At 44.4% G+C, this 13,527-nt stretch overlaps 1 protein-coding gene across 2 annotated transcripts in view; it reads right to left on the bottom strand.

Annotated features, from left to right (window-relative positions):
* Positions 1-13,527, bottom strand: part of PCSK2 (proprotein convertase subtilisin/kexin type 2) — a 233,311-nt gene that overhangs the window by 100,881 nt on the left and 118,903 nt on the right. For both annotated transcript variants that reach the window (XM_068987288.1, XM_068987289.1), the window contains 2 exons: positions 5,455-5,568; positions 3,167-3,275 (listed from right to left, as the gene is read on the bottom strand). In XM_068987288.1, the coding sequence (XP_068843389.1) occupies positions 3,167-3,275; positions 5,455-5,568 (223 nt within the window). The remainder of the gene's footprint in view (positions 1-3,166; positions 3,276-5,454; positions 5,569-13,527) is intronic.

The following is a 13,527-nucleotide window of genomic DNA, read 5'->3' as shown; positions in this document are numbered from 1 at the left end:
CTAGACAGCATATTCAAAAGCAGAGACATCACTTTGCTGACAAAGGTCCATCTAGTCAAAGCTATGGTTTTTGCAGTAGTCATGTATGGATGTGAGAGTTGGACTATAAAGAATCTGAGTGCCAAAGCACTGATGCTTTTGAACTGTGGTGTTTGAGAAGACTCTTGAGAGTCCCTTGGACTGCAAGGAGATCAAATCAGTCAATCCTAAAGGAAATCAGTCCTGAATATTTATTGGAAGGACTGACGCTGAAGCTGCAGCTCCAATATTTTGGCCACATGAGGCAAAGAGCTGACTCATTAGAAAGGACCTTGATGCTGGGAAAGACTGAGGGCAGGAAGAGAAAGGGGTGACAGAGGATGAGTTGGTTGGATGGCATCACCAACTCCATGGACATGAGTGTAAGCAAACTCTGGGAGATAGTGAAGGACAGGGAAGCCTGGTGTGCTGCAGTCCATGGGATCACAAAAGTCCAACATGACTGAGACTGAACGACAGCAACAACTTGGTTTTAGAGTGTTGTGTTGAAATTAAATTGTCCTATATGTTTGTTGAAATTGGTAACATTTTGTGCACTCATTTTTAGGCAAAACATGTTGTTACAAACAGATAAGTTTAAAAGAAAAGATATACACACATGCAGAGAATAAGTTTCTTTTTCCCTAACAGTTAATTTTTAAAATATGGCTTCCTGTTCTGACGATTCAAGTTACTTAGGAGAGGAATTTTCTAAGATGTGGTAGTCTCATCTCTGTGATGGGAAAATATTGAAGCCAAGAGATAATTTGAAGACTGAAGGAAATCAGAATTAAAACAAGATAAATTTAGTGCAATTAAAATAAAGGATCTTTAATTAGGTTAAGTAGAAGACTGAATGTTAAGTTAGAACAGACATAGACTTTGGTCTGAGGAAGAGGATTATTGACAGATGGATTAAGGATGACAGACATGATCCAGAAAAATAATAATGAACTAAGCATGAAAATGATAACCTGGTAATTAAATAGTATTTCAATGTTTTGGTATATTTGATTATCTTTTGAGGCAGAAGACACTGAATACATCTTCTTAATCAGCTTATTTATTTTTCAATTCTTGTATTATTAATGGATTCATTCTTGTTTTTATTCACAGGTTTATGTTCAGCAATGAATGCCAGGTGCTACGCAGGTCTTGGAAAAACACAGACCATTTAGATACAGAATCTGAGCTGAACAGCCACCTAAGGCTTGCAGTCTACAGGGGGCGCTGACTCATCGCCAATCATGATGCAATATGGTGCACAAATGATAAATACTTGGTTATACTTTTGTTGATAAACCATTAGTATCCTGTCATTAGTTTGAAAGTCTGTGCTGCTGCTGCTGCTGCTGCTGCTGCTAAGTCGCTTCAGTCGTGTCCGACTCTGTACAACAGTCCAAATCCTCAGGAATCGCTGGCAGTTCTGCAGCCCTCAGGGAATCAACAAGGGGCTGCATGTACATATCCTTAGTTACAATGTTAACAGTTCAGTTGAGACTTTGGAGGTTTTGTAAGAGCAAGGTGCCTGCCTGTGACCACTTTTAAGGGTGCTACTCTGATCCCCCAGATGCTTAGTGATGAAATGGTGATTCCAGTATAACCTAGGCAGGTTCCCCCCAAACCTACATGCATCTTTCTCCTAGGTGAGCTGGCCTCAACCATGGTGCTTTCTGAGCCAAAGCGTCAGGAAGGAAAAACAGGTAAGCTGCCCACATGGCATGAGTGTGTGCACACACATACACACATACACACACTCACTCTTGTGAGAGCTCCTTTTTTTCTTCCTGTGAAAGCCCTTGGCCACTGAAGAAAGCTTTTCCCTCCACTTCAAAACATCTCACACCTCAGAAAGCACTGGGCATTGTTTTCATGTCGATATTTAATTGAGCCCACACGAAGACACACCGATTTTAAGCACCCTGCCTGTCCTTGTTTTCCATCAATTCTGCTTCAAAGGCTTGCTTTAGAGAACATCATATTCTTTGAGGATCTTGAGAAGAGAAAGGCTCCATTGCTTCATTTCTGTACAGACTTTATATGTAATTGGACCAATACTGCCCAGCGGAGCTTTTATGGAGGGTCCAGACGGCTGATGAGAGGTGAAAGTGCATCCCCAATGAGAAGCCTGCGGGGTAGAGGTACTCCAGAATCTCAGCAGAGCCAATGGCGCGTGTAGTTAGAAAAACAGCGGTTCATCAAACCCTTTGGTTTTCAAATCATGATATATAAAAATTAAAGCTCTGCTAAATCTTTGTCAGGCAGGCATGTGGGATAGAATTAACATTACAGGGGGGCAAGTATAGTAAACTGTGATCAGTTTGCTTTACCAGGGCTCATTCTGAAAGCAGCAATAAAGTCAAAATGCTTTTGGGGACCTAGAGCCACACTGCCTAATGGAACTTTCTGTGAAGATAGAAATGAAGTGGAATTGAATTGCCACTAGCCCCATGTGGTTATTGAGACCTTGATATTAAGTGAATGTGATTGAGGAATTGAATTTTTAACTGTATTTAGCTTTTACTAATTAAAACTTAAATGTAAATAGCCACGTATGGCTAGTGGCTACTACATTGAACAGTGTGGATCTAGAGACATAGATGGTAAATATAAACAGGTTTAGAAGCTGTTTCAAGGTAAGATACAAGCAGTGTTTGCTGTTGCTGTTGTTTAGTTGCTAAATCCTGTCTGGCTGTTTCGTGACCCCCATGGACTGCAGCCTGCCAGGCTCCTCTATCTGTGGGATTTCCCAGGCAAGAATACTGGAGTGGGTTGCCATTTCCTTCCCCAGGAGATCTTCCCAACCCAGGGATCGAACCCACCTCTCTTGCACTGGCAGGTGGATTCTTTACCATTGAGCCACCAGGGAAGTCCAGTGGCCCCAATGAGGAATTATAATTCAGTGATTGTCAACTTTCATTTGTTCATTAAAAAAATGTAAACTTATTAATTCAGTACATATTTGTGAAGGGCTTGAGGATCATTGATGTGAGGAGGGTGAGGATGTTGCCACAGTGTACACGACCATGCCCAGCCTCTGGCCCTCCTACCTCTGACTAGCATCTCCCGAATGATGGATCTTTTCTGTTCCAAAGACATGCAAAAGACACACTTGGTTCCAGATGAGTGAAGCCTTCGGAATACTCACCATCGTCCATAATTCCAATGGTAACACCTTTCCCTGTGTATCCCAGCTCCCAGGCTTCTGCCACATTCAAGTCGAGACCGGGAGTACCATCAGCTTGCCCAGTATTGATCTGGTTCAAGAATGCCAAAGCAGAGGCTCTTATTAGTTCGGCGTAGATGGTAAAGCACCAGATGGTAAGTATTTGCTTGACACACTCTGCAGCCACCTGATATTTCAGGGCCAGTTCAGAGGTCATGTTTGCCATGAGACAGGACTTTGGGGTGTTCCCTCCATCTACCTCTTCTAGTCTGCTCCTTCTGTTTTTTGATACACAGAACACTGGCATTTTTTGTCTCATGGAAATATTCAAATGCAGTTTCTGTCTCCCTACCTCTTATTACTGGATCATCATCTTTAAACTCCCGAAGGCCAACATTGCAAGAAACCCTCCCCAGTTTAGAATTAAGTGCTCACAACTCTTGTAGCTCTGTATTTATTCCTCACTTTCAGAAGTTAGTTCATTTTGTCTTGCTTTATTCTGATTGAATAATTTCCTCACTAAATAATAATATCCTTTGCAAGAGGGAGCATGCTCTATTTACCTTTTTAAGCTCAATGTCCCCACACCAAGTCTCACTTAAAATTATTTGTTGGACTGAATTAAAGAGAGCTGCCTCACCTTTAGCGCAAGTTCTAATATAAGAAATAAAAAAGCCTCCCCCCTTTAAAAAATCAAAAAAGAAAGAAAAGGTAAAAAGAAAAATTCCATACAAATATGTTCACTACCCTCTTCTTATGCATTTTTGTCCTGCGGAGATTCTCTCAAAGATAAATCATTAAAAAAAAAATAGGCAAGTTAGAGCTGGCATTGACAGATGCCCACCGTGACAAGTAGCTGGTACGATGCTGATGCTGCTGAAACATGTAAATATCATTCAGTTCAGTTCAGTTCAGTCTCTCATTCATGTCCGACTCTTTGCGACCCCATGAATCGCAGCACGCCAGGCCTCCCTGTCCATCACCAACTCCTGGATTTCACTCAAACTCATGTCCATCGAGTCGGTGATGCCTTCCAGCCATCTCATCCTCTGTTGTCCCCTTCTCCTCCTGCCCCCAATCCCTCCCAGCATCAGAGTCTTTTCCAATGAGTCAACTCTTATTAGGGCTCTTCATAGAAATGACTACTGTTCTCATGGGCACATGTGAAGATGACACCTCATGCCTTGGAAGTTAGAACCATGTGACTGGTTTTGGCCGATGGAATGTGAATTTACATGCCATTCATTACGTCCACGCAGAAGCTTTAAAAGCCAGTGTGTGAGCTGCTTTTCTCCTGCCATTGAGTTGCTCGTGTAACCAGGGGTTGGGATGCAGCTAAGATGAAGCCTGGGTACCTAAGGCATTTCAAAGTGTTGGATGCATAACGTGAGTGAGAAACAAGCTTTGATGTTGTTATTCCACTCTGATTTGTTGGTTGTTTGTTATTGTTAGACACCTAGGCGATCCTAACACACATAAACTCATTCAGTTACCCAGACTGGATTTGTAGAATTCCCTGCCTTGAAGCCTAGAGCATAGTCCAGCTCTGAAACTCCAAGGGAAAAATTGTGATGCATTCCTACAATGGGCTGTTTATAAATTACAAACATTTACAAATTAGTCACCCCTTCCGTTCCATATACCCTGTGGTTTGGGTTGGTTTGGAGGCACGTGAGCCCTTCTCTTTTAAACATAACCCAACCCACCCAAATAGGTTGTGAAAATATATTCGTTTCACCAGACAGACTAGGATTCCATGCCTTGACTCCTGCATCAGTTAAGCTCTACTGAATTGACTGCCATTATTGTAGGAAGCACCAATAGGTGGTACTCCTGCAACTCTAGTCTCTGAGTTCCTTGCTTGTCCCTTGTGAAGTCATCCGACTCTTTTCCCTGACACCTGTGGCCCCATCCTGGCCTCCCAGTCCTATACCTTTTGAGGCCCTGGTTACTCCTCCCAGAACTTTGACTTAACTTTCACATGTTTCTACAAGTCTTCACTTATACACTGGTCTGGGAGAAACTGAGCAGCTCTTGGTAGTTGCTTTGAACCCAGACGGTCATGGCTGTTTAGCAGTTCCAGAAAGAAAGCAGATTAGAGAACGAGATGTGTGGAGTGTGATGGAAAATCAATACTGATCAGAGGGGACAGAAAAGTTCCCCCAAGCTGGTGCTGGCTAGCATCCCACAGACTAATGAGGAAATAGAAATGCATCTTTTGTCTGAAGTCCCAGGATGAGAACCATTATGAAAGGGACCGAGATGCTTACCAGGTACCATTGCTTTGTGAAAAGAGGGTCGTTCACGTTGATGTCGATCTCGTTGATGTCTCTGTACCCTCGCTTTTTCCGGTTGAATCCTTCCTGCTGCAAGGCCCTCTTTACCTGGAATGACAATGCTTGAGTGTTATCTGACTATTGGCTGAACACCTCTCTTCTAGAATTCATTTCCACAAATTCAAATTCCGTTTGTATATAATGTGTGTGTGTGTTTTTTTTCTTTCCTCAGTAGAAGCTGAGCTCATCTAATGAACACTCTTACTTTCTGATTATTTCCCAAGATAATTTACTGTTGTTTGCATTGAACAAAAAGGCCATGGGGATGGCCTTCAGTGAGTTTTGAGTTTTGTGAAAATAAGAATTATGTGGAGATAAGGTGGTCTGAAATTGCCAACGTCCCCTGGATCATCGAAAAAGTAAGAGAGTTCCAGAAAAAACATCTATTTCTGCTTTATTGACTATGCCAAAGCCTTTGAACGTGTGGATCACAATAAACTGTGGAAAATTCTGAAAGAGATAGGAATACCAGACCACCTGACCTGCCTCTTGAGAAATCTGTATGCAGGTCAGGAAGCAACAGTTAGAACTGGACATGGAACAACAGACTGGTTCCAAATAGGAAAAGGAGTACGTCAAGGCTGTATATTGTCACCCTGCTTATTTAACTTCTATGCAGAGTACATCATGAGAAACGCTGGACTGGAAGAAACACAAGCTGGAATCAAGATTGCCGGGAGAAATATCAATAACCTCAGATATGCAGATGACACCATCCTTATGGCAGAAAGTGAAGAGGAGCTTAAAAGCCTCTTGATGAAAGTGAAAGAGGAGAGTGAAAAAGTTGGCTTAAAGCTCAACATTCAGAAAACGAAGATCACGGCATCTGGTCCCATTGCTTCATGGGAAATAGATGGGGAAACAGTGGCAATAGTGACAGACTTAATTTTTCTGGGCTCCAAAATCACCTGAGATGGTGACTGCAGCCATGAAATTAAAAGACGCTTACTCCTTGGAAGAAAGGTTATGACCAACCTAAATAGCATATTTAAAAGCAGAGACATTACTTTGCCAACACAGGTCTGTCTAGTCAAGGCTATGGTTTTTCCTGTGGTCATGTATGGATGTGAGAGTTGGACTGTGAGGAAGGCTGAGCGCCAAAGAATTGATGCTTTTGAAGTGTGGTGTTGGAGAAGACTCTTGAGAGTCCCTTGGACTGCAAGGAGATCCAACCAGTCCACTCTGAAGGAGATCAGCCCTAGGATTTCTTTGGAAGGACTGATGCTAAAGCTGAAACTCCAGTACTTTGGCCACCTCATGCGAAGACTTGACTCGTTGGAGAAGACTCTGATGCTGGGAGGGATTGGAAGCAGGAGGAGAAGGGGACGACAGAGGATGAGATGGCTGGATGGCATCAGTGACTCGATGGACGTGAGTCTGAGTGAACTCCGGGAGATGGTGATGAACAGGGAGGCCTGCCGTGATGCTGTTCATGGGGTTGCAACGAGTCGGACATGACTGAGCAACTGAACTGAACTGAACTGAAGGTGGTAGGGGGCATTAGGTGAAATAAAACAACGAAACACTTGCATTAAGGGAATGAATGTGATTTCAGAGAGGGAGGGGGTGGACCCATCACAGCCTAGTTTTCTGGAGGCACCATAATGAAGAGGAAAATTGAAAATTTTACATAATCTCCTGCTGCTTCTGCCTCTGTAACCCAGCTTGCTCCTTACAATGTCTGGATCATGTAGGTCTCAGAAAGTGGGGACTCACAATACTAGGAACTGGAGCTTATTTCACCCGCCCTTGTCCTGCTCTTTGCAATCGCCCTAGCCCCTGCAAGCTCCTCTGTCCATGGGATTCTCCAGGCTAGAATAGAGGAGCAGACTGCCATTTCCTACTCCCAACCTGCTTAATCATGCCTGTCTGTGTATAAGAAACTCTGTCAGCCCTTTGTTCGGGGCTCAGAGCTTGGAGTGTTAGCTCTTCTGGAAGCTCGCCAGTGTAATAAACCTGAGTTCTCCAACTCTCCAAGTGTGGCGCTTGGTTTCTCGAGTACTGGTTTTCCCACTTTTGCTGACAGTCCTGTACTATCACATTTGGGAATCAGCCAAAACAAAACACAAAAACAACAACAAAAAAAGAAAAACCTGCCTGACAAGCTGGCAAGTCCACAACAAAGTTCTAGAAGGTGAGTGAGGGAACCTCGAGGATAAATTGGTGCTCTCTTTGAAATGATGACACTTCATCTGGAGACAGTCAGATTGAACCCCAAGCCCTTGGATGGAAATGAAACTTAGGAGCTGAATCAGGAGGCTCCTGGCAACAGCTGGGCTTTGTCCCAAAAGGGAAGCTTTCTTTCCACTTGGGCAAAAATGAACTCACCATGCAGTAGCTGTAGCTGAACATCTACCTGCTCCAGAACTATGCAAGCGGGTAAAAGGGTATGTTCTGGATGCTGTTAATTTTTTACAATTATATTTTGTTGCCAAATGTTCATTTCTCCTTCCACCATGTTCCCCAGTATCTTGGGGGGATGACCTCAAGCCCACTGGGTTCTGTGTTTGTGGGAGTGAAATTCCAGGCACCAACCTCTTGTAAAGGAACCGAAGCCTCTCTGCCTCAGAGGGTGTCTCTCTTCCAGGGTCTGAATCATGGGGAAATGGTGTGAGGGCAGAAAGGACCCTTGGATGGTGTTTATCTCAGAGGCTCACTCGCCAGACCCCACCCCCTAAAGGATCCTTGCCACTGTTGGCCACAGCCCAGCCTGGAGCCCTCCAGGACCAATCCTTCAGCCTTCCACAGACTGTGAGCTCTGCACCACTTTCCAACAGATTCACTTTCACTTACATGATCCAGAATCAATTTCTGTTGCCTACACCCATGAACTCAGATACGGGACAAGGGAAAACAGAAGATTCCATGTTAGGAGTGAAGCTCGAAGAGGGTGAATAGAGAGACCACAGGCGTGACTGAAAACCCTCCCATTCCTTGCTGCCCTGGGAGGTGAGGGAGGCTGCAGCCGCGAGGTTCCTCACTTCTCTGCTTCACGCGTGGACACAGGAAGGCCTGGGCTTATTTGCCAGAAAAATTCTTAATTCTGCAAGAAACTGTCCATGTAGAGAATTAATGGATGTGCCATTTGCTCTGTGACTTCTTTGTGGGCAGTGAGGAGTCCAACAAGAGACATTCCCTGTGATATAGTTAACCCCTACCCCTTGAAAGTGAGGTGAAAGTGTTTGTCGCTCAGTCGTATCCAACTCATTGTGACCCCACAGACTGTAGCCGGCCAGGCTCCTCTGTCCATGGGATTCTCCAGGCAAGAATAGAGGAGGACACTGCCATTTCCTACTCCAAACAGTCTTTCCCACCCAGGGATTGAACCTGCATCTCTTTACCACTGAAACTCTGGGAAGCCCTTAATTTGCTACCTCAAGCTTCAGTTCTATTTAGATTCTTCACAGATTGGGCACCCCAAACCTGAATTTCTTCGTCCTGACAATTCTTCACAAATTTATTGTTTCTTTGTCTAAAAAGTATAAAAGCTGCCTGCTTTGGTCACTTCTTAGGTCCTATGGGTTCTATGAGACCTCCACGTGCATGAATTAAATTTTGTTTCTTTTTCTGCCATTAATCTGCCTCATGTCCATTTCAGTATTAGGCCAGCCATGGGAACCTGTGGGCGGCACAAGGGAGGTTTCTTCCTCCCCTACACTTTCAACCTGTAAAGAGCCACCAAATGCCCCCTTTCAAAGCTTCTGGTTACTGGAACTTCCAGTACAGGAACTGGAGCTTGCCTGCCCATCCTGAATGCCCATCTTTCCATTTTGGTCCCACACCCAAGTCTTCACCTGCTCTGCTCTCAGATGGCGGTCTTGCCTGGCCTCCCTTGGTTGGCGGTGGCCCCATGACATAGGCTTATGTTGGAAAACTCTGCAGGTTGTTCCCAGAAGCATGAGAACAGGAAGACTATCTCAGATTTCATCTTTTCCAATAACAGTGGAGGAATGGCTGTCACAACGTCACTTCAAACTCAGACCAAGTGCATTCTAATGAAAAGGCTGTCTTACTTCATTTCCATAAAATTAATTTTTAATTAGTTTTTAATGGAGACCAGCGATGCTTTGGAATGCCATGCTCCCTGGACAGTATCCTCCTTGTAACTCAGAAGCACCACAGCGTGACTTGAGAGGTCTATAGTTTTGCACCTTGTGTTATTAAAAACCAAGAATTCTAAGACTGTAGAGTGCTTTCTGAATCGTGTCCTCAGTGAAGATCACAGTTAGAGTTCCAAGAGGGATGAACACCTTTAAGACATATACTTTCACTTGTTACTCAAAAAACTAGATCACAGCATCTCCCCTACAATGGTACCATATACTGCCATCAGTCGCTTTTGTGTTTTGGTTCTTGTCCAATTCTAACTTGCATTTAAACCTAATTTTTACATCATAGTAATCACATCATTCATAAAATTGAGCACCCTTTCTTTATTGAGTATCTGACCATAAGAATTTTAATACATTGCTACATAGCTCTCATCTTTTAATTTTTAATGGCTTCCTAAACATTCCATAGAGGAATGTACCATAACTTACACAACGAGTTCCCTCTTAGTGGTCATTTAATTGTTTTCTATTATAAGTGAAATTGCCATGAGCAGAGAGATGAGGTTATAAACTATTTTTAAAGACCTCTGGGGAAGGTTTCAGTGTTATAATTCTACGTGTGATAAAGCTCTTAATGTCAGAGAAGTATTTCCTAGCATCTATAATCTTCCCTCACATTATAACTAAAAGACCATTTTTATTCTCTTTTCTTCCTCCTATGAACTGTAACCTTTCACAGATGATTCCTTTCATTACCACTTAGATGTAGGACCAATGACATGCATAAAACTTAACCATGGCTTCTCGCCTTTTCAAAAAAAAAAGTATATATATATATATATATATACATATAACATACAGTTAGCTTCGGTATTTAGTTTTAGAATGCTCCCCCAAGTTGGTTCATTGACTTAAACATTTATACAAATAAAAAAATATGAGAAAGCAGGTGTATGTGTTACTGGGTATTATTTTATTACAAATGAACAGATGGATATTCTACGATTCAGGTTCAGGTTTTAAACCTTAATTGGAAACATGTACAAACACAGATTTTGCTGGAACAACTCCACCTACTGCCTTCCCTTCCTTGTGTCTCCCCTCAATGAAGAGATTTTCAGTCCACAAACGTTTTTGTGAATCTACAGTATGCTAGTTACAGACGGTACTAGGGTGAGGCAGACATCCCTGCATGTTGGCATACTCTTTTACAAGCTGCATTAACAAGGTACTTTCACTACATTTAATTTTCCCTGGTGGCTCAGATGGCAAAGAATCTGCCTGTTATGCAGGAGACCAGGGTTTGATCCCTGGGTAGGAAAGACCTCCTGGAGAAGGGATGGCAGCCCACTCTGGTATCCTTGCTTGGAGAATTCCATGGAGAGAGAGGAGTCTGGTGGGCTACAGTCCATGGGGTTGTAAAGAGTCAGACACAGCTGAGCAACTAACACTTTTAGTTTCAATCTTCCCCACTTGTGTGCAGGTACAGTTCCAGTTGAGGAAACAAAGGTTCAGAGACCATTGGCCAAAAATTGAAAACATGGCAGTCACCCAAGTTGATCAGTTCTAAATGGTGTGAACTTTCCGCTAAAGCACACAGCCTCTCCCTGAGGCATGGAACACAGTCGACCTTCACCGCGTATAACTTCCTAGGGATCAGGGCGGGGATCACTTCCCTGATGCGCTGACAATTAAATAGCTGATAATTAGCACTGACTGTCCTGGACAATGGCATCCAGAGAAGGCAATGGCACCCCACTCCAGTACTCTTGCCTGGAAAATCCCATGGACGGAGGAGCCTGGAAGGCTGCAGTCCATGGGGTCACTGAGGGTTGGACATGACTGAGCGACTTCACTTTCAGTTTTCACTTTCATGCACTGGAGAAGGAAATGGCAACCCACTCCAGTGTTCTTGCCTGGAGAATCCCAGGGATGGGGGAGCCTGGTGGGCTGCCATCTATGGAGCTGCACAGAGTCGAACACGACCAAAGTGACTTAGCAGTAGCAGCAGCAGTGCTGGGCAAGGGAGAGGCCAGAAGAAAGGGGGGAAGTCTAGGGATCTGCCTCCAAAGGGTGGGAGAACATCTAGGCTTGCAGTGAGCCTGTGAAGAAAAACCAGAAAACACGGAACTAACGTGGTGCTGAGGGCACTGGTTTGTGATCTGTGATGCTACTGATTGTATCACACTATGCTTTTCTGTGTCATGGGCGTGCTCAGTTGCTCAGTTGTGTCTGACATGTTGTGACCCCATGGACCATAGCCCACCAGGCTCCTCTGTCCATGGGATTCTCCAGGCATGAATACTGGAGTGGGTTGCCATGCCCTCCTCCAGGGGAACTTCCCGACCCAGGAATTGAACTCAAGTCTCTGGTGTCTTCTGCACTGGCAGGCAGATTCTTTGCCAATGAGCCTATTACATGTTGACCTATGTCCCCTAGAAGATATGTTGAAGTTGTCACCCCTGGTAGCTCTGAAAGTGATCGAGTTTGGGGACAGGGCCAGTGTATATGTGATTAGTTCAGGTGAGGGCAGCGTGGGTCCTAATATAGTACAGCTGGTGTCCTCATAAGAAGAGGATGAAGACAGACACACACACTGTGGTGATGTAATAGAGTATGTCATCAGGATAAACTCATTGCTGGGTAGGACTTTAAATTCTCATCAGGCAGTTATTGCCAGATGCCCCCCAGAAAGCTTATACTGAATTGCATGCTCAGTGACAGTGCATGAGAGTGTGGGGAACTTGAAAATGTGTGGCCCTCAGACACCCTAACGTGGCTATTCTGTTTTGGGGGCCTGGGGTGCCACCTGGGAACCTGTTCTTGAAGAACTCCTAGAGGATCACGCCGTGTGTCCTGGACTGAGGTCTCTGGGAGACTGCAAACTCCAAGATCCCCTCCTGATTCTCTGGTGCCTCAGTGATGCAGGAAGCAGAGGTTCCGAGCCTGGACGAACAGAGCAGTAAACTTGGCCCCGGCCTCCGTGTCTCTCGAACTCCCCAGGTGATTCCTAAGAGCCCCGGGGCTTGGGCAGCTGTGTGCTAGACTCCTCTATCCGCTTCTTGTCTCTTGACCCCGTCAAGAAAGAAAATCGAACTATGGATGAGAGAGGGATAAAGTGCACTACACCAAGCAACTTCAAGGGTGTGCTCTCTGGAGGAGACCAAACCCAAACCCATAAGAAAATACATTGTATTTGCTTACAAAAAATTAAATCTCTCCTTATTCATCTCAGGCTGCTTGCTGGGAGGTGGGGGAGGGGAGGCTGGGAAGGGGTGGGGAGTGGGAAGAATATCCAGAATGCAGCAAATTGTCCAAAGAACACAGCTCTTAAAAGTAAAAATTAAAACTCTCTTAATTTGTATGGTAAATTACCTAGCCTGTATCAGCCGAGGACTTTCTTTTCCTGATAGGTTCAGACAAAACAAAAATAGCTCTTCCAGAAACATTGTGCCCAATACATCAGCTAGAACATCCGTGGGTGGACTTGACATTGAGTCTGCATGGGGTGCAGGGTGAAGGCTGGAGTCAGACGGCCCTCTGGCCCCTGGTCTGATTATCGGTCATGGCTCTCCTGGGGTGGGGAGAGGACCCTCCTTTCTGGTGCATGAGATGCCAGAACCATGCTGGGGGGCTGTCCTTTTAAGTTTTGAGCTGCTGGGGAGAATTGAAATGTATTGAGTTGGGCTTCACCTCATGGGAAGGACAATATAGCTTGACTTTCATTGAATATAAAACGTGGAAGGAGAGGCTGCGTGGCATTGTGGACAAGAGCTGGCCTTTGGGACAGACAGGTGTGAATTAGAGACTCTGATGTACCTACTGTTCACTATCATGAGATCTCAAGCAAGCTACAGAAACTATTTGAGGCTCAGTTTTTTTCACCTGTAAAATGGACATGAGACATAGTACCCACTTACACTGATTGAGCTGACTGTGTGCCAGGAGGGGTTTT

The sequence above is a fragment of the Capricornis sumatraensis genome, chromosome 15, assembly GCF_032405125.1.
Source record: "Capricornis sumatraensis isolate serow.1 chromosome 15, serow.2, whole genome shotgun sequence".
Taxonomy (NCBI): domain Eukaryota; kingdom Metazoa; phylum Chordata; class Mammalia; order Artiodactyla; family Bovidae; genus Capricornis; species Capricornis sumatraensis.
Note: the sequence above shows the minus strand (reverse complement) of the source record. Positions and strands in the feature narration are given on the sequence as shown.